This window comes from Callorhinchus milii, unplaced genomic scaffold, assembly GCF_018977255.1.
Source record: "Callorhinchus milii isolate IMCB2004 unplaced genomic scaffold, IMCB_Cmil_1.0 Scaffold2, whole genome shotgun sequence".
In the NCBI taxonomy this organism is placed as follows: domain Eukaryota; kingdom Metazoa; phylum Chordata; class Chondrichthyes; order Chimaeriformes; family Callorhinchidae; genus Callorhinchus; species Callorhinchus milii.
In genome coordinates, this window is record NW_024704743.1 from 40,946,982 (window position 1) to 40,968,662 (window position 21,681).

The 21,681-nt window shown below is 39.7% G+C and overlaps 1 protein-coding gene across 4 annotated transcripts in view; it reads right to left on the minus strand.

The window, feature by feature from the left end:
• The window catches only part of LOC103179927 (cadherin-12), a 115,649-nt gene extending 94,571 nt beyond the window's left edge, over positions 1-21,078 (minus strand). For 2 of the 4 annotated variants that reach the window (XM_042331885.1, XM_007895462.2), the window contains exons 1-2: positions 20,845-21,078; positions 8,416-8,710 (exon numbers count right to left, since the gene is read on the minus strand). In XM_042331885.1, coding sequence (XP_042187819.1) covers positions 8,416-8,710; positions 20,845-21,078 — 529 coding nt within the window. The remainder of the gene's footprint in view (positions 1-8,415; positions 8,711-20,844) is intronic. The other 2 variants (XM_042331887.1, XM_042331888.1) reach the window with 1 other exon arrangement.
• Positions 21,079-21,681: the final 603 nt, after the last annotated feature.

Here is a 21,681-nt window from a genome sequence, read left to right on the forward strand (position 1 = left end):
AAGGGAGCGGGCGATGGGGAGATGGTCAAAGGCAGGTTTGAAGAGGTAAGATTTGAAGCTGGAGATAAAGATAGAAAGACACTGGGTGAGATGGAATCTTAGGGGCATAGGAACTCAAGGCTTGGCCAGTGTTGGTGGTTTGGAGAAGTTGGAGATGTGCAGCAAGCCCAAGTTTGTTGAACGGAGGGGAATGCAGATGAATAGAGCAGAAAAAGATTGGAGAAATAGGGAGATGCCAGGGAGAGGATTTGGAGGTGAGGGTGGGAACCTTGAAATCAATCAGCTTGAGGTACAAGAAACCAGTGGAGACTGGCAAGGACTGAGATGATGGGTGATGGAGTTTGGTGCTGATCACAAGGGACAGCAAGTTCTGGCTGAGTTGTAGTTTGTGAATTGCTTGGTTGCTCCCAAGCTTGGGAATAGGGTGATCAGAAACAAGTGCATTGCATACGTTTAGGCAGGATGTGCCAAAGGCATGAATAAGTGTTTCAGTGGTGTTGGGTGTGAAATAGTAAGTAGAGTATATATATGATACTTCTTCTCAAGGAATAACATGAAAGAGCTGAAATCAATGTGGGGGCAGGTTTTGTGTGGCTGTGGAGGGAGTGGACTGGATGGACTTATCTGAATGGTCTTATTTTGATCTATGCCTTTCAGGAATTAGCGAAGGTTTGCAACACCACAGGAGATCATTTCTTCCATTATGCCTTGGCAGGTATTATCTCTTCAAACTTGACATAACAACACTACGCCCATCTTTCCACTCTTTCACCCCCATACAGAGAAAGGATCAGAAACCATGTGTGATTTTATTCCTTCCACCAAGTCACGTTTAAATCTAATTGTAGCTCTAATTGCTGATTTGGTAGAAATTAACACATCACTGACTCAATCTATGCATTGAATTAACTTCATGTGACATTGGAGGAGCTGATTTGTTATGAAGTGACAGGGGGACAGGAGGATCAGAATGGAGCAGGAAAAATTGCACAGAATAAAACCGTGAAGATTTTAGTTGCTACCAACACATCTTTCTGTTTGCTGCCAGACAAGATTTCCAGTAAAAATAACACCAGATGGAACGTACAATATGAAACACTTAATCGCAACACTATACTTCAGCCTATTACCCTCGATAACCTGTTTAACCAGGTATCACTGCTATTGGGAAAACTGTCATCAGCAAAGCCAGAAGGCAACTGCAAGGAAACGAAAAGGTTTCTACTTTGTTGGTGAAAATATAAAAAAGTGTATAATTTGCATGTAATTTTTGCACCAAGCGTTGGAACTGAATAAACTAATGAGCAATCTATATTATGGTCAATTAACATAAAGATAAACAACTGCCTTAAATAGCAGCAGTGTTTCATAAAGAACAATTTCTTGCCAACCGGCAAATGATCCTTGCCACTCTCCTCCTCTCCGCATTGTGTTGCTGTTTCAATTTAATGCAATTTCTCCAACTGAAAAGGCAGGCAAGCGGCCAAGTATGGAACCACCAGCTATCTATTGAGAATTTCAATTTTACAAAGGCTTGGGACTGTAGGCGTTATCACCATCAGGTGACTATTAAAATGTTAGCAACATGCAATTTGAGTCACAATTTGATCTATCCGATTGGCATGCAATCAAATCCATTTATATGCAGATTTGAAAGAATCACATTTTTATCCCCATTTAATTTCTTCCTAACTCAATCAGTAAAATGTAATTTCTGTCATGTTAAATTGGGTTCTGTGTATCTCTTTTTGCATGTCCTGACACACTTCAACATCAGTATTTTTCTGCTATAAACAGAGTAAATAATTTATCTGACACAGGGAAATGACCTTGTCATATTTTATTCTGTCAATCGTACAGTTATTAACAAATATTTGTTTTGCAACAGCTTGCATTTGCTTTGTTTACAATGTGTAATAAAATGTGAACTTTCAGACAAAATCATTTTACCTTTGTCTTCAGCACTATTTATAGAAGAATGGAAAAAAAGATAAAAATATAAGTTACATTATTACATTGTATTAAATGTTGAAATGCTTGTTTTGAAAGGGAATTTGATACTTAAAAAAGAGGACTACATTTAAAAAGGTTATAGAAGCGTAGGTTATAGTACACGGAGAGAGAGAGAGTAGGAAAGTAGGATTAGCTTTGGTGTCTCATGTGGAGAAAATCCTCTGTTTGAAACTGCATCTGACTGACACCTCCCTCCCCATTTTTGAAGCTCACTTTGAGACTCACTTCATTGACTGGGATTTCGACAACCCTTCACACTTCCATCCTCCTTTCGTATCTACTCATAACTATCAGGTAGAGGTGATGGTGTTTTGTATGTGATAAAAGTGGGTCAAAGCTTTTCATACAGTTCTACTATCTAGTATTCTCAGGTCAGATATAGCACAAGTAAAATCCAGTGTAAGTGACCCTGTAACTCCCCTATATATATATAATAACTTCAGCCTCAATATAGCATCTCCTGCTTTGGGACTTTTATTCTTTTCCCACATCAACCATCCTCACACTCTCAGAGTATGAGCCTTGGTCGAGTACCAATTAGAGATGAAAGATAGACAATTTTCAACTCTTTCATCCACCAGGACCGGTTAAACATTGCTCAAACTAATCTTCCTACAGACACTTACAGCAAGCAGAGAAAGGTACATTACATCAGCTCAGATCAATTTGAATCCAGGTCTCAGTGATGAAAGGGCTGCACCACCCAATTCGTATGCTTTCACAGTTGATCAAGAGCCAGCACAGACACAATGGGCTGAAACGCCTCCTTCTGTGCTTTATAATTCTATGATTCTATGATGAAAATCTGCCTTTCAATTGCCTTGTAATTCATTCGTCCTCTGTTGCTTATACCAATTAGTTTAAATATTGAGGATATCCTAAGCAAGTTGGATGGATACTTAGAAAATATTGCCATAGCTGTGGGTCGAATGTGCGTACATCAATACATGGTTTTCCTGTAGCTTTACTGACTGACAAATGCTACCATTGAAGAACGGTTAATACTTAATGAAACAAGAATAATTGGAAAAGCATAATCTGTTCCTGTGTGCGCCTTGAATAATACAGTCTGCTCTGTTAAATTCTTTTACCTTTGTATTCAGCAATTTTTTTTAAAGAAATGAAAATATGGATAAAAATTAAAGAATTACTTTATTACATTGCATTACTATTGAAATGCTTCTTCTGAAAATAAATTAGATAGGTACTTAAAAAAGAGCACTATAGTTCAAAGGCTTGTAGAAAAAAAGCTTATAGTACTTGGAGAGGTAGTAGGAGAGTGAAATTAGCTTTGTTGCCTCATGTGGAGAAAATCCCCAGGTTAGACTAAGTGGACAGAAATGGCTCCTTTCAATGCTCCTTTCAAAACATTTGCCTATGAAATTCTCAGTAAATCCTGTGAATGTTTGAGACTGTGTCATGATATTAAAGGCAGTACATCAAATGAAGATTATTTATTATTATTATAATTATATGATACTATGAACTGACGTCAAAAGCTGTGGCTAGGAACTTCTCAATTGATATATTTTGAATAATTCTCCAGTTTATTTACCTATCCTTGTACTAGTTTATTTGTTTTTAAGTCCCTTACACTTTTGTAGGTTTTGTTGAGGGGTTAAATGCCTGGAGAGTGCATGATAGGAATTATACTGATTTGCCCACTTCAAAGGTCAGGGGAGGGGTGTTCTTCTTAAACTGAACAATCAGATGATTAATAAATTATAAGTGCAAGCTGTCGTTGTTCATATCTAACATGTTCCTGCTTGAAGAAATATATTTCGCACCAAACAAATTAGTAATTTTGTTAAATTTATGTCCCCTTCAAACAAATGATATAACATTATGTTCAATATTTGCATTCGGTCCTTTGTATGAGATGTTAACCAAAGTCCTTTCTGCCCGTTCAGGTGAACGTTAAAGATCCCAAGGCAGTATTCGAAAAGAGAAAGGAGTTTCTCCCTGTTTCCTGGCCAACAAACTCCCAAAATATAATTGGCTATTCACTTCATGGTTGTTTGTGGGACATTGCTGTATATAAATTGGCTACTGTATTCACTTACAAAATACACAGTTACTATACTTTGTAGTAAAATACTGTAAAGTGTTGTGGGATATTGTCACAACATAAAATGTGCAGGACAGGGTTGGACACCGAGCAAGTAAGAAGAGGAAGAGGAAAGAGGGAGGTGGCTGCAGGCATAGTTAAAGAGGTTTTAGTGTCCTCCTTTGTAAAACAAAATCCAACTGGGTGTATACCGAATTTCAATTGAGGATCAAGCAAGCACTGAATGCTTCTATAACCTTGATATAATAAGAATAATTTTCCTTGTATTTGAAATAATAATAATAATAATCCTTGCATTTTGATATAGCGCTTTTCACGTCGGGAGGACGTCCCAAAGCGCTTCACAGAGTAGACTGTAAATTGAATTGACTGTATATTTGTGGGCGAACGCGGCAGCCAATTGCGCACAGCAATGTCCCACAAACAGTCGTAGATTGAAAATGACCAATTTATTATTGTTTTTAGTTTTGGAGGGATTATTATTAGGCGTGTGGAGTAAGGAAACTTGCCCAAGGTTTCGCCCTGCCTGGAATTGAACTCAGGTCTCTCGCTTGCAAAGCGAGTGGTCTAACCACTGAGCTACAGGACTCCACAAATACCACATTATCACATCTTTGAGATGTTGAAGCTAGTTTTAATTCTAGATGCAGCCAAGTGCTTGCCATGCCCCAATCTACCTTCACCCACTTCTGCAACATCGCCTGACTCTGCCATTGCCTCTTCCCTCAAGCTGCCGAAACCCTCATCCATGCATTTATTACATTCAGGCTTAACTAAGTCAACTCCCTGCTTATCAGCCTTCTCAACTACTCCCTCCATGGCCTTGCTCCTTCCTACCTGTGTGACCTGCTAACATCAATCAACTTGTCTGCTCTCTCCACTCAGCAGACTCTGGACTGCTCCATATCCCCCGCCCAGCGCCACATCATTTATTGCCGGTCGGGCCTACAGCCTCACTACTCCCACCCATTGGAACTCCATCCCTCAGTACCTTTGCCTCGCTCCCTCCCTTGCCTCCTTCAAGGCATGTCTTAAGAACCTCCTCTTCGACCGCCTTTGGCCACACTCCTACATTTACCCTCCCTGCCCTCGAACACTTCTGATCCCAAACACATTCTCAGGTCCAAATCCCTGACTATCCAGAGCCTTGGGACGTGCTCCCGACATGAAAGGTGCTATACAAATGTAATTTTTTATTGTTATTTATTGTACAATTCAACATAAAATTACATTTGTATAGTGCCTTTCACATCGGGAGGATATCCCAAGGCGCTGGACAGACAGGCATTTGGACCCAAACTGTGGGTCAGGATCGGGGAGGGTGGAGGGCAGGGAGGGTAGGATGGTGGCCAAAGGCACGGTCGAAGAGGAGTAGTGTAAATATTGTAATCTGTGGAGCAATGCCTATTTGACAATATGCAAACCATGTACTGTAACTTATTAATAATAATAATAAACCTTGCATTTGATATAGTGCCTAATTATGTCATTGATATGTCTCAAATCGCTTCACAGGATATTGTAAAGTGGATTGACCATGTATTTGATAGGCAAAACATGGCAGCTAGTTGTGCACAACAATGTCCCACAAACAAGCATGGAGTGAGTGACCAATTTTATTCGGGGGATTGTTGGTCAGGACACCAGGACAAACTCCCTTTGCTTTTCGAATAGTGCCATGAATCTTTAACATCCACCTAAATAGGCAGATGGGATCAAAGGATAATAATAATAATAATAATCCTTGCATTTGATATAGCGCTTTTCACGTCGGCACCTCTGACAACTCAACACTGCATTGGAGTGTCAGGCTTATACCAAGTCCTCACGTGGGGATTGAACTAACAACCATCTGACTCAAACTCATGAGTTTTACCGCTGAGTCAGGCTGAAGCTGCTGATACTGTGGACAAGGAGAATTTTGTTACTTTTGGTCTCACAAATATTATCAAAAAGGATGGTGAGCATTAGAACTATAGAACCATAGAAATTCATGGCATAGAAGATGACCATTCATCCCATTAGGTCCACGCCAGCTCCATCAAGAGCAATCATTTCAAACCCCTTTCCCTGTAACTCTGCAGCTGACACGTTTAAGATGTTGGTCTAGTTCCCTCTTGAAGGCCAATATGGATTTTTGTCAGCACAGCATTCCGTAGCCTATCTGTACATGAAATACTTTCTCCTAACCTTTCCATTTGATCGTTTACTGTTTTAAATTCACTTCTCCTAGTTACTGACCAGTGGAAATAATTTTTCCAATTGACTCTATCAACCCTCTCATAATTTTAAAGAGCTCTATTACGTCACTCCTCAATCTTAGTTTGACTGTAGATACAAAAAAGGGTTGGATATTGAAAGAGTTGCCCAAGGCAAAATGTTGCTTAACTCTATGGCATTTTGTTGCCCATCTGAACATGATCTATTCTGCCTTGCCGCATCTCCGCAACATTGCTCACCTCCGCCACTACCTCTCCCCACTGGCTGCTGAGACCCTTATCCATTCTTTCATTGTGTTCAGGTTTGACTATCCTAATTCTCTGCTTGTCGGACTTCCCAATTCTTGCCTCCACAAGATGCAGAACTCTGCAGCTTGTGGCTTCTTCTGCATAAAGCTCTGTGAGCCAATCAAGCCCACCCTTGTCCAGCCTCCCATCTCCCAGAGGATCAAGTTTAAGATCTTCATCCTGATTTATAAAGCCCTCCTCAGTCTTGCTCCTCCCGACCTCTGCGACCTACTAAAACCATACAAACCTGCCCGCTCCCTCTGCACGGTAGGCCTGTTCCACGTCCCCTGTTCTGTCCATCCGACCATGGGTGAGCAGACCTTCAGGTTTCCTGGCCCCTCCCTGTGGAACTCCATCCCCAACCCCCTCCACCTCATCCCCTCTCGTCCCCTTCAAGGCCCATCTCAAGGCTTTCCTCTTTGAGCATGCCTTTGATCATCCTCCCACCCCCACCTCCCTTGCCCTCCACCTCTCTTGCACCTGCCCAGGTGCAAACCCTTGACTGTTTATCACCTTAGGACATCTTCCTGATATGAAAGGCGCTATACAAATGTAATTTTGTATTGTATTGTTGTACCTTGGTGGCTTTCCAAAATCTCCAACCCTTATCCAATAGTCAGACCAATCTTGGTGGCTCAATTTGGCACTGTAAGTTATGTATGTTGCAAATTAGAACCCAATATCACAGGCCAGAAGAAAGATAAACACTTAATAAATGGTAAGAAACAATACAGAAGCTGAACCACTTGAAAGCACTGAGAGACACTGGATAGATAACGTAGCCTTTTGAAGCCTGAAAAGATGATTTTATTGCAGTTTAATTATGCTGTGCAGTGAATATTTAGAGAGTGTGTATCAATTTCCAAATAGCAATGTAAGCAAACCTAGTGTTTACTTTAGATTACAAACTGCTGATCCGTGTCATAATATTTGTGTTTCAGAAAGACTTGATAATATGGAGGAAAAGCAAGCAGTACTAGTAGCACATGGTGTTATTGTTCAAATAGTAAAGGCATAGCATAGACAGTATTCCAGATAGTGGGGACAAAATGCTCGCGAAAGAGAACAGCTGTGAGACTGCTGGGAATAAAAACGATGCTAAACTGTAACAGGCACTTTTTGAAGTCTTTTTCAAACTAAGAAGGAAGGCATGCATTTAAGAGCAAGCTAGACATACACACAAGGGCGAAGGGAATAGAGCAGTGTGGGAGGGAGTAAAGACTGTGTGGAGACTCATGTGGAGTATAAACACCAATATGGAATGGATGGATTAAATGACCTGTTTCTATGCTGTGCAGTCTATGTAAATCTATGTAACGGTTTGAGACAAGGACTTTAAGGATGCCACTGTCAATGCTACGTTGATTATTTATTTATTAGCTGAAGATATACCATTGTGGAAGACACAACCTGCTGATTTCTTCACTCCCCGTCCTCCTCAAAATACTTGTTATTTGAATGGCTTTTCCGAGAAGGAAGAGCTGAGCAGGAATGACAGCACTTTCTCATCTCACTCTGGCAGTCTAGTATGGTGTCTAGAATAATCAGGTCATCAGCCTTAAATTTCATGAAATTAAATATTTAGTTTTCCTCACACTTGCTAGCTTGGCCATTTGATCTGGATAAAGCTGAAGCAAAGTTAAACTAAGAGAACCAAAAAAAGCATTTTTAGAACACCTTATCGCAGAAATTGTCTCAAAGCTAATTACTGTAAGTATACAGTGATTTTTTTTAGGCACACAACCATTTAGCACACAGCAACATTCAACAAATAGGCATGAGGTACCATAAAAGTAGAATTCGGAGATTGAAATGTGCTGCATTTACCTGCTGGAGACATTTCAGGAACACTGGCAGTATAGGGTCCATCGAGAAACTTTGGCTCATTATCATTAATATCCTGAACCTTGATGATGAACTCAGATTGAGGCTCCAGAGGTTTACTTGTCTCTGTGTCCACAGCCTGTGCACTTAGAACATAGTAAGACTTTTCTTCACGGTTCAGGCTCCTGATAGCATGAATATCTCCTGTTATCTCATCAATGGTGAAAATGGTGCCAGCTCCTTGACCCAAGAGGGTGTACTTTACAGCACCATCACCATTATCCAAGTCAGAATGCAACTAGGAAAACAGAGAGAAAGCAAACTATTATTTACAGAATAATGGTAAAACAACAACATAATAAGAGTAATCCTTGCATTTAATATACATTTTTCACATCAGTAGGACATCTCAAAGCACTTCACTGGATTTACTGTAAAATGTAAAATTTAGCCACTATTTATCTTGTAGGCAGCAAATATAATGGTTAAAAAGCTCACAACAGAAAAGTAGTAATGTTAACTTGCTGTAAAAAGTTCATGAGAACGTAAACTGAATCTCTTCCAAAAAACCTTATGTATGTTATACTGACACATGAGAACTCTGCTCTAAAAGGATTCCCTGCAGTAGATTCACTTTATGAGCTGGGAATTCTTCCCTTTCACATGCTTCTTACACTGCTATTTCCTTGATCATCCCTTTAGTTGCAATGATAACCTTTAAAAATTAGATATTTAACAATTTGGACTATAAAATCAAATTGAAACACTACAAATAACCGTTTCTTTGTTGACTTCTCTCAGAACTATTTGAAGAACTGTAGACTTTGCATTTCCAAACAAAAAATCCACGATGCTCTGGAAGTCTAAAAAGAAAATTGGAAAAGATGGTTCTCTGCAATAATAAGTGTGGTTTTCAAAGAAAACACGTGAAATGCAATTTAAAGACTGTAATAGAGAACTAACCCAATGTTCAGATCATCGGATAATCAATTTTTGCTCGTGCCATCCCACTTATTAATACATTTAGTATTTGCAAATGTGTGACTATGTCCTGTAAGCTATGGTTCCAATGGATATCGCAGTCAGTTATTTATTCCATCTGTAAAGAAGATCCATTGAAGATATGATTCAAATTTACATTTATATAGTGTCTTTCAGGTCAGGAAGGCATCCCCAAGTATTTATATAGTGGTGAAGCAAGCCCACAAACAGGAAATTTAAAGATGCAAACGTGGTCAGTTAAGTTAATGATATGAAATTACTACTCGGAAAGGAATTGTTTCTCCCAGTGTCCTGGCCAACAATCCCACAAATAAAATTGGTCATTCACCTCATGGCTATTTGTGTAAAATTGCTGTGTGCACATTGGCTGCCGTGTTCACCTGAAACAATACTCTTACACTATTCTTTACGATGTATTCTGTGAAGCTCTTTGAAATGTCTTACCAACATGAAAAGCACTATATCAGACATAAGAATTAGGTCCAAATTAAAGAAAGATAGGGGGAAAAAGTCAAATAAGAAGAAATATGATTTCATTGCCTTTTTGGGTCAATAATTCTCTGAAATGTTTTAATATGATGCTATGTCAAACAGTTAATTCAAAGAAATATTGTTTTGAAAGACAGTTTGTGATGAGTGGTTCGTGAATAATTTAGAGGGAGAAAACTACAGTGATGCAGTTGCTGATGTAGCACCATTGAATTGTCAATCAAGTCCAGTGCAAGAGTCTTCATGCTGCAAGGGATAAGGTGTCTGCTATAATAAAAAATATATTCAGTGACAAGGATGACAATGTTTGAGTGGAGTTTTAGCTAAGTGGCTCCTAGCAGAAAACTCATCAAAACTAACAAAGACCCTTCAATGGAACAGTCCTAGACCACTTGCATGTTTCCATTTGGTGCATTTTAAAATGTTTTGAATTGCAAAAGGAGATCAGATGGTAATAATAATAATTCTTGCATTTGATAAAGCACCTTATCACGTCTTTGAAACATCTCAAAGCACTTCACAAAATATACTATAAAGTGAATTGACTGTATATTTTGTGGGCAAAAATATAGAAATCCCAATGTGTTTGTTTATATCTGTAAGTGTTTCTCAACAAAATGTTATTAGACTTGGTAACTGCAAGTATGGTGCATGTTTGTTATTCTTATGGAACTCTGAACAACAGCAACAAAATAAAATTTGAGTGCCCATTATGTCGGGAGGATGTCCCAAGGCATTGGACAATCAATGTTTCGGACCTGAGCCGTAGGTCGGGTTAGGGGAGGGTGGAGAGCTGGAGGGAAGGAGGGTGACCGAAGACATGGTCAAAGAGGAGGGTCTTGAGATGAGTCTTGAAAGAGGCAAGGGAGGGAACAAAGTGGGGGGTCGGCCGGATGGATTTCCAGAGGGTGGGAGCAGATCGGCAGAAGGCCCGCCCGCCAATGGTGGGGCGGGCGAGGTGGGGGACGTGAAGCAGGCTGGAACCTGCTGAGCAGAGGGAGAGTGTAGGTTGGTAGGGGCTTAGGAGGTCGCAGAGGTAGGGGGAAGCAAGGCCATGGAGGGCTTTGAAGGTGAGGACCAGGATCTTGAAATGTATCCTCCGTATGATGGGAAGCCAGTAGAGTCAAGCGAGTATGGGGGTGATAGGGTCATGAAGCCTGGTGTGGACAAGAGCTGCAGAGTTCTGGATGATCTGGAGCATGTGGAGTGAGGAGTTGGGGAGGCTGACAAGCAGGGACTTTGTGTAGTTGTGCCTGGATGTTATGAATGCATGCATGAGGGTCTCGGCGGCCTGCGGTGTGAGACAGTAGCATAGCCGGGCAATGTTGCGGAGGTGGCGGAAGGCAGAGCGGGACATGGCATTGATGTAGAAAGATTAATTGAGGGTCAAACAAGACACAAAGGTTCCGGATTGGCTTAGTAAGGTGAAGTGTGCATCCTTGTATGGTGATATTGTCAGTGCCTGTGTTAACAATGCAGTTAACACAGGAATTAAAGTTATTTGTCATGTTTTATCAACGACAATCACATTACAGTGGCGCACAACACAAGACCGATGTTCACAAATAGGTCATTCTTTCACAAAATTCCAATGGCACTCAATACCATGTTTTATTTGACTACACTTCAGTTATCTGCAAATATTTTATTGGGTGAAAAGAGCCATTTGCGATATAATGGTTAACAAACATGTGACAATCCACTCATGGAGATGCCCAGTCGATGCCTGTTATGGGAACTTCCCCCCACCCTCCAACACGCCTCAACTTTATTTAATTGATTTCATTCAAAAGCTAGTTACTTTTGCTGGCAATGTCTGTGTTCCTGCCATCACACTGATCCCTGCATTTTAGTGCCGGTTTGTTGAATGCCAACTTTACACGAGTTAAAAAAGAATGGAGATTCCCAGATTGGTTCACAAACCACATTTTTCACCCTTATATTTTTAAACATTTTGGGGGTAGAGGTTAACTTTTGTGCTCATGATAAGGTTTGGGATATTTGACCTGGAGACTAGAACATTTTCATACTTTGAAACAAAGATCGTTTTACTCCAGCTCAATTCAACCACAAGATCAGCACACTGGCTGCTGCACAAGTATAACAGTTCTATTATGCACACCAGCCATCTCTGTAATCTCTCTGAACAAGATTGCTAATTTATTATCAATTAAGTGCCAAATTGTGGGCAGTTTGCAGTATAGACTTGCACCCAGTGGGATTGAATCTGCCTGAACTAATTTCACTTAGACTCCCTCTAGGCATCTGAGAGAAAGAATACTTTGGTTCTACCATTCTAGATGAGACATAAACACTGGTCCCAGAGGTAAAAAGCAATGCATTCTAACCCATGCATGCCCCAATATTAAGTGGTCACATTATATTTTAAGTAGGAACAGATTGTCATCCCATTTTCTCTCATCTGTTCTCAACTTGGACAAAAAACACTGTTATGAAGACTAAAAGCTTAATTCTGGCAAAATATATTCACATTCTAAAGCAGAATGCATGTGGTTGTGTGTGTATGTGTGAGTGCATGTGTTATATACAACAAAATAATCATCCTTGCATTTAATATAGCACTCCACCATGTCGTTGAGATATCTCATAGTGCAGGAATTATTATGAACTGCAGAGACTGCATTTGTAGACAAACTGCAGCCAGTTAACATGCAGTTATGTCTTACAAAGAGCTATGAAGTGAATGACCAAATTTATCTGGGACTTTGTTGATCATAGTAAGAATAAATAATAAATTGGCATGTTTTTGGCAAGTTTATTCTGTAAACAAAATATGTACTCAATTATCATTACAGTAGAATAAATAACAATAAGAAATGACTTTGTAAATTAATAACATTAACCTGAATGTGAACTTATCAGCTGCTGCAGGCACCACCTAACAATGCTCATGAATGAAATTCTGGCAGAGATATTTCAATGAGCATTATAGAGCACATCTGTATAAACGCTGTAGTATTAAAGGAGATTATAGAATGCTCACACTACCTCCAAATTCAAAATCTGTCAACAAGCTTTGATGTCTACTTGTCAACCAAATCTTAGTCTGGCTTGTAAAAACATCAATAACTGGGTTAAAATGGTGAAAGAAATAATGCATGTTATTTATTATTATTTTTATTTAGAGATGATGTTTTATTTATGTGTTTTCTCCATTGCCATTCAGAGTCTCTCCAAAGCAGGCACCTTCCTGGCCAAGTTGACAGATTGGAGATCTGATGGCAGCATCTGTGAATGTTGCACTGTGGATAGGTGCCAGTAATTGCAGGACAGCAATCCATGATCGCAGGCTTTGGGATTTTCATTTTGTGTTCCCTGAGGGAAGTGCCTGGCTTCTACTTGGCACCAGCTCCTGATGCCAAAGTTAAGACACGGAACTCGCTGTGTGCCCCATCTGCATGCATATGATATAGAGAAATTGTGGGCCCTGAGATAAGTTCATGTCTGAACACTACATCAGGTTGAAATTCAACCCTGCATTGCTGATGTTAAACCGCTTGACCAGCAGAACAACCTTAGTATTGATCTACTGCTGAAGGGCAGGCGATTCCTTTGGAATCAGCATTTATTTCGTTCCAGATTGTTATACTTGGCATTATTATGCATAATTATTGCATTCAGCCAACCTATAATTCAGGGGATAAATTATACATGAGGGAAGGAGAATAGGGAAGTGCCTGTGGCTCCTGTGGAGTATAAAGATCAGAACGGACGAGTTTGGCCAAATGGCCTGTTTTGGTGCTGTACAGTCTAAATAAATTTGTAGAGATCTAATTCACAACACAGGTAATGTGAAAAACATCTTTCATTCAGATCAGAGCTGAACAGCTAATTCTTATTCTTGGTGTTCATTACTACTGGCTCTCAGATTATAATGATAACTGAATAATATGTTCTATAATTATGGTTTATTTGTACATTAATAATGACATCTTATTTCATCAGCATGCAAAACAAATTCAACTATCGACTGATTAAAAATCTAATAGAACAATGGATGGTGGGGATGTTTAATACAAATTTACACTTATATAGCGTCTTTCAATTCAGGATGACGTCCCATGGGGCTTAACAATATTGTCTGGACACTCGGGGTCAAGGTGGTGGGTTAGGGTGGAGCTGAGGGGTGTGGGAAGGAAAAGATGATCGAAAGAAAAGGATTTGACTTGAGACAGACCCTGAACAAGGTGAGGGAGAGAGTCAGTCATCCGAGGGACTCCACGACTCCGATTGGGTGGGGGCGGGGGAGATATGAAGCAGATATGTGGTGGGAACAGGCAGGTTTTTATGCTTTGAGGAGATCACAGAGGGAGGGCTGGATGAGACCATAAAGTACTTTGAATGTTATGACCAGTATCTTGAACTAGGTGCCCTGGGGAATGAGAAGCCAATGGAGCTGAGCAAGGATGAGGGTGATAGGCTTATGGAGCCTAGTGTGGAAAAGGGCATGAGCTACAGAGTTATGAACATCCTGCAGCTTATTTAGGGAAGAGCTGGGCAGTCTGGTGAGGAGAGCATTGCTGTAGTCAAGCCTAGACGGATAAATATATGGGTGAGGGTCTCAGCAGCCCTAGGAAAGAAGTAGGTTCTTGCGAAGATAGGTGATATTTCAGAGGTGGAGGAAAGCTGAGCAGGTTGGAGTATGGACTGGGGGGTTTAAAAGAAGATGGGAGTCAGACAAGGCACAGAGGTTCCACACTGGCTCAACAAGTTAGTGTGTGCATCCTTGCAGGTTGAAGCCTGAGGTGAGGATGTGCAGACAGGAGCCAAGCAGGAGAGCCTCTGTTTATCCCTGTGTCCTGGCCATCAATGCCAGAAATAAAAATGGCAATTCACTTCATGGCTATTTGTGGGACATTGCTATGCACAAATTGGCTGCTGTGTTTGCCTACCAACCACACAGTCACTACACTTTACAGTATAGCACTATGATATGTCCTTCCGACGTGAAAGGCACTACAACAAATTAGGGATTTTTTTAATATAAAAGGAGAATTAAATGTACTGTGCAGAAATATAATAATAAATAATTAAGAAAGATCATTTATTTCTATTTTATAGAGAATTTGCTTTTTACATATTGGATATTCTCCTTTTCCCGACCTTCTCCCCTTATTTGAATAAGGGAAGATCAAGAATGTTGTTCGCTCTTCCTCTCACCTCCCTTGTTTTTGTTCAGATCTCCATCTAGTGGCCTGACTGAGAACCCACCATTATCCTGCATCTCAACTACACAGTGTTCCTGGTCAGAAATTAAATGTTTGGGCTACTAAACTTCTCAGGGAATGAGTGCTTCAATCGGCTTATACAATATAGAGTATATATTATATGTCATATATATATAATGTATCACTATTATTTGTGGGCATGATTGTGCCCTGAATATTGCCATGATTCTGTATCACGATCAAAACAGTGGTTCTCCCGCCCCCAACATACACAAATCCTTTCTTTCATTGTTGCTTGTACAGCACAGGCAAGTAATCTCCGGTTACATAGCAAAGGGTGGAATTTATTTACTAAGTAAATCTATTTCTTTTTGCCCCCTCAAATTTTCAAATGTTCGATCTTTCTTTGCTAAGGGTGTTCATCCACACTACACTGCTCATATTGAGCAACATATACCCACTCGTACCTGGGTAGTTTATGTGTGAGTATTGACATTGTGAGGCTATTCAACCGTAGGCTCATCACAGTTGTGCCCAGTCCTGTTCTGACCCCCACCTTCACACATAAATATATATATAAATATATAGCCACTAAATAGAGATCAGAAGCAGGAAAGGTGGTTTGTTGTTCCCTCCCTACCACTGAATGAGTTAAAAATCCAATATTCGTTGCATTTAATATTGAGCCTTATCACATTTGGAAGGTGTGTCAAAGTGCATCACAGGATTTTACTGCAAAGTGTAGTGACTATGTAGTTTGTAGACAAATGTGGCAGTGACTTTGTACATAATAATGACCCCAAAACAGCCACAAAGTGAATGGCCAATTTTATCTGCCAGATTATTGACGAACACACTGGGAGAAACTCCCTTCTGTTTTTAAGTGGTGCCAAGGGATCTTAAACATCCACTTGAATAGGCAGACAAGACCTTGATTTAATAGCTCATCCAAAGGACTGGATCAATCAGCTAAAACAATCATCTAAATAAGTAGAGGTCAGAGATTGAACCTCAGACCTTCTGAATCTTGTGAATCAGTTTTATATTGTACAGTAAGCTTTCCCATTACCGTGTCAGAGATAAAGCTAAAGGTGAATTTCCAGTTGCTGATCAATTTAACAATGTTGTGGGCAATTGTACCTTATTATCTTCCCAGCTGTTATGAGATGATATTCAGATGTTTACTAACCAACACAAAATAAGATAAGCAATCTCACCCAGATCAGTACAGCTACAACTTGGATTTATGTAGTAACGCCTTTCACATTAATATAAATATCTCAGTGCACTTTAGAAAATGTAGTGAATGTTATTATGTCAGCAAACACAGCAAACTAATCCACAGCATTGTTCCACAATCCACAATAAGCTGCAGAACCAAATCATTTGAATTTGGATGAATTTCAGTTGAGGAAGAAATTGCAAGTTATTTATTTGAAAAAATATCAATGGAAGTACAGTCCCTTTACATCCACCTGAATCACAAGGCAGACAGGACCGAAAATTCATAGCACAGTGAAAGAATGGGATGGTGATTTGGAAATAAATTTGAAAAAAATTTGTATATAGAAAGAATGTTGGGATGTGCAGGTAAATAAAGCAGCTAATCTGTGCCATGTATTGAGGACAATCTAGGAATCACTCATTGATTTTATCTGTAACCCAAGTGAAACACTTAGCTTCCCGGGTCGCTGCAGTCTAAGATTACACCCTGGACTATCGTATGCTCTATGTGTAACTGCATAAGAAAGAGTTTAACATAAACTGAACATAAGATTTATACCACTAGGGATAGCAACACTCTCATTAGTTTGTTGAAGTAGAGTCCTTAATTTTATTTAAAAGAGAATTAGATACATTTGTTAAAATAAATTAGAAAGAGGAATATTATAGGATTTGGGGAGCGACCAGGAGAGTATGATTAGTTGAGGAGGCTCATGCACAAAAACATTCCAACACAGACTTGATGGGTTGAAAAACCTGTATCTGTGCTGCAACATTAGATGATTTGATAGCCTGTGAGAGACAAAGCCAGTGGCCACCACAACAAGGAAGTCATGCTTAGCAGGAGAGGATTTTCTTTTTCAAATTGCTGATCATAAAACATAAGATCGTCGAGAAGTATATTTGATACCAGCACTGTTTTTAGTAAACCAATTGTGGCACCAAGATAGAGAGTGAATCACCTACACTGTTGAAGGTAGTGTGGTTGGATAAATGACAAGTGACAAACTTAAATAGTAACGTAGACACAGGAGTAGACCATTCAGGCCCAGAGCCTGTTCCGCCATTCTATAAGATCATGGCTGATCTGTACTTCAACTACAATTACTCGCCCTTGCTCCATATCCCTTGATGCCCTGAACTAACACATATCTATCCACCTCAGTCTTGAAAATGTAAATGGATCCAGCATCAACTGCCTTTTAGGGGGGAGAGTTACAGATTTTCACTACCCTTTGGGTGAAAAACTGCCTCCTGATTTCACACCTAAATGGCCCAGCTCTAATATTAAGATTATGCCCCCTTGTTCTGGATTCCCCCACCAGAGGAAATAGCTTCTCCGTATCTACCTTATCGAATCCCTTTATTATTTTAAAAACCTCAATCAGATCACCCCTCAACCTTCTAAACTCAAGGGAATACAGACTGAGTTTATGCAACCTCTCCTCATAATTTAACCCCTTAAGACCCAGTAGTATTCTGGTGAATCTGTGCTGCACCCCCTCCAGCGCTAATATATCCTTCCTGAGGTACGGTGCCCAAAACTGAACTAAGTACTCCAGATGGGGTCTGACCAAGGCTCTATACAGTTGAAGCATCATTTCCTCTACTTTACATTCCATGCTCTTGAGATAAAGGCCAACATCCCATTAGCCTTTTTGATAACTTTTTGTTCCAGTGAGTTGGAGTTTAGTGATTTGTGTACGTTTATACCCAAATTCCTTTGCTCCTCTGCATTTCTTAGTTTCTCACCATTTAGAAAATATTCTGTTTTGTTATATTTGGATGCATAGTGGATGACTTCACAATTCCTAACTGTTTGTAAAAATCATTAAGTTCATTTTAATTCAATGTCATGGGGAGGGAAAGTGATGTGTATTATAAGAGTGATCTTTGCTTTTGATATAATAAGCCTCAGAGCACTGCCCAGGATGTACCGTATAGTGTAGTGACTGTGTGCATTGAGTCGTCAAACTCAGCAGCCAATTTGCACAGCAGATGTCCCACGAATAGCTGTGAAATGAATGATTTCAATTTTATTTGGAGAACGTCTAGCTAGGATGCTGGAAGATATTCCTTTCTCTTTCAGATACTGGCATAGGATCTTTGAGGTAAGCAACAAAAACAATTATACATATGTATATATATGGTAACGCCTTGGAGAGACAGGGATGGATGCTGCACAAGGGTGATGGGAGAGAGAGGAGGTGGAGATAGTGATAAGTCTATTCAAAGAGGTAGGATTTAAGAAGGGTAAAAAGATAAAATGAGAGAGTGAGGGTGAGACTGGGTGGTAGAGGGAGTTCTAGAGATTAGGGGTGTAGTAATTGAAGGCTCACCCACCTATGCTGGCATGGAAAGGGAAGGAGTGCACAACAAGCCCGAACTAGCTGAGCGGAGGGGAGAGTGGAGGAGTAAGTTTGCGGGAAGGTTAGAGAGATAATTGGGTCAGGGAGTTGAAGGGAGTTTTCACCTGGATTTATAGGTGAGGGTGAAGACCTTGAATTCAATCTGCTATGGGACAGGGATTAATTAGAGATAGATGAGAACTGGTTTGATAAGTGTGCAAAGTTTGATGCGGGTGCGAATTCGGATAGTGGAGTTTTGAATGGGTTGCCACTGGTGAACAGTGGAGCTCGGTAGATCAGCGAGGAATGCATTGAAAAAGTCTAAGTGGAATATGATGAAGATGTGAATAGGTATTTCAACGCTATTGGGTGTGAGATAGAAATGGAGGTGGGCGATGTGGTGGAGATGAAGGAAGACAGGCTTGGTAAGGGGCCAGATGTGAGGGAGTAAAGAAGCTGGGGATCAGATTGGATGCCAAAGTTGCGCACCAGTCAGGATATTTGAGAGAGTCCAGGAAGGCTGAGGAATGTCAGAGTGGAAAGTGAGGCAACAAAGGCTGAAACTGAAGGGGAAAGTTTTCATCTAATCCACATTGAGTTGACATTCTCCATGCAGATGGGATGGTTTAAGATGTTATCTGAGGATGGCACCTCCAACAAGCAGCAACCACCTGTACTGTGTTGGAGTATCAGCCTAGATTATATGAGTTCAAAGTCACAATGTTGGCCTTGAACCCACAACCTTCTGACTCAGAGGCATTAGCGCTACAAGCTACATCAGGCTGACACACTCATCCTGTGATGTATCACATCACATAACCTATTTTCTCCCCTCTTAAATGGTACGCTAGATTTGTGATCGTTGGAATTGTTATCTTAAAACTAAAAAAGGTACCTGTGTTAATGTTGTGATGAGGGCGAGTGGAGGTACTAAGATATCACAGTGATGGTTACAAACAAACCGTAGGTGGAGGGAAAGGGAGGGACTCAGTTCAGTGAATTGCTGGTACAGAGACAAAAAGAAGAATTTCAATGCCTAAACAAATCTAAACGCAATTTGGTATGTTTGGTAGTATTGTTCCAGTTCAACTTGCCAACTAAACTTGTCCAAAAAATAATTTGGTCACTCAATCCACGACTGTTTGTGGGACACTGCTGTTCACAATTGGCTGCTCCACTTCGCCCAGAAAATATTAAATTCAAACATTTAAATAGTCAATTCACTTTACAGTACACTCTATGAAGTGCTTCAATGATTATTATTATGCATCTTCTTATTATAACTACATACTGTAGATATGTGAGCTGAAGCAAAGATAAGCTTTCCCTACAAGAACAGGCATGGCATCCTTTTTCCAAAACGATACCCGACAAATGTGACACAGCTGTTACCGAAGACATGAAAATTTGCAAAACGTGCTTCAGGGTCCCTAGAAGAATTCTGATTCAGGTTAAATATTTACTCCACTTTTTTTTTCTAAATGTTAAACAACAGATAAAAAAGAAAGATAAGAAAAGGTTGCATTTAAAACTTGCTCTTTCTGCTTTGTCATTGACGATAATGTATTGTGGCACTTGCTGACAGTTTCTAAATGAATGGTGGGACAAAGACATGGTTCAAGGAATAGAACTACAACAGATAAAATATTGAAATAAGTGATGTAGAGGGAGTATTAAAATGATAAATACATAATTTAGAAATAATAGTGGGGTCTAAAACGTGTGTTGGGTTATTTGTCTGTGGGCTAACCTTGTTCAAACACACACTTAACACTCAATTATATAATCAACCACCAATGAAAATAATTTCTGGTGATTCTGTAATCATTTTATTGCATAACTGAGAGCACCTGTATATTAGAGCATGTTACCCTATGTGCTATTGGCCTGACCTGCATTTTAAATCCCATTACATCCAAATGAAACACTTACTTAATATTTTGACAACAGAGTGCATGAGAAAATATTTTGTGATCATTCACTACATTGCATTTCATTGTCTGTGTGCAAAATGCAAGAAATAAAACAACTGTGAAATGAACTGTGATTGTATAAAATAAATATTATTAGAACTTTAAAGAAGTATGCCAAGCAAGTACTATTGATCATACAAAATAAGTAATAGCTCATAAGTAGTAAGTAATATGCATTTGATTGAAAAATAAAGTAAAATATTTTACCTTTCCCACATATTGGGGTTCTGACCCCATATATTCTTCCAGCACAAAGAACTGGTTCCAGATCCAGCCACGTCTAACACGTTGGAGCATAGGAGCTCCATCTCCTGACAGATCAATTATTTGGTCACTGTCTATGCGTCCTGAAGTCCTTGGTGACAGCGATTGCAGAGGTGTTAAAAGACCCTCATCAAACAGGATCCAAAGAAGCAGCGACAAGCAATTCACAATCAGCATTTGTATGTGACAGAGTACAGCTCAGCATATATATAAAAATAGATTTGCTGGCTATAAAGATGACTTGGCATTCAAGTAGGCAGTCAGGTCTCTGTAAGTTTTCCGTCTTCACAGTTCAGATGTAAACAATCTTCTGTGTAGGAGCACTGATGCTGAGTGCCATTCGATACATCAAATTCCCACTTCTGATTCTGTTAAGAAGTATGCACAGAATTAAAATAGATTTTCACTCTGGATTTAGTTCTAATTATATATTTTAAAAAAAACTTGTCTAGAAGTAGCTAATATGCTAAGGTCAGTTCATCTTATTTAAAGATGTGTGTTCAGTGCCTCACACGAGAATAAGGTAGCACAATATACAAGATCATTCAGAAGCACTTGTTTCTACCACTTCCGGAGATTCAGCTCTCAGAAGACACAAGCAATTAATCTGTCTGTTTGTCTGTCTTTCTGTTCTGTCAGTTTCAATAAAGCTCATAGTGGTTGAATCTACAGTACAAAACTGCTCCAGATTGGATATTTAATTCAGCAGTCTAGCTAAGGTTGAATGCCCCAAGATCAGACATATAATTTTGGTCCTGATACTAATGTTAAAGGAGTCAG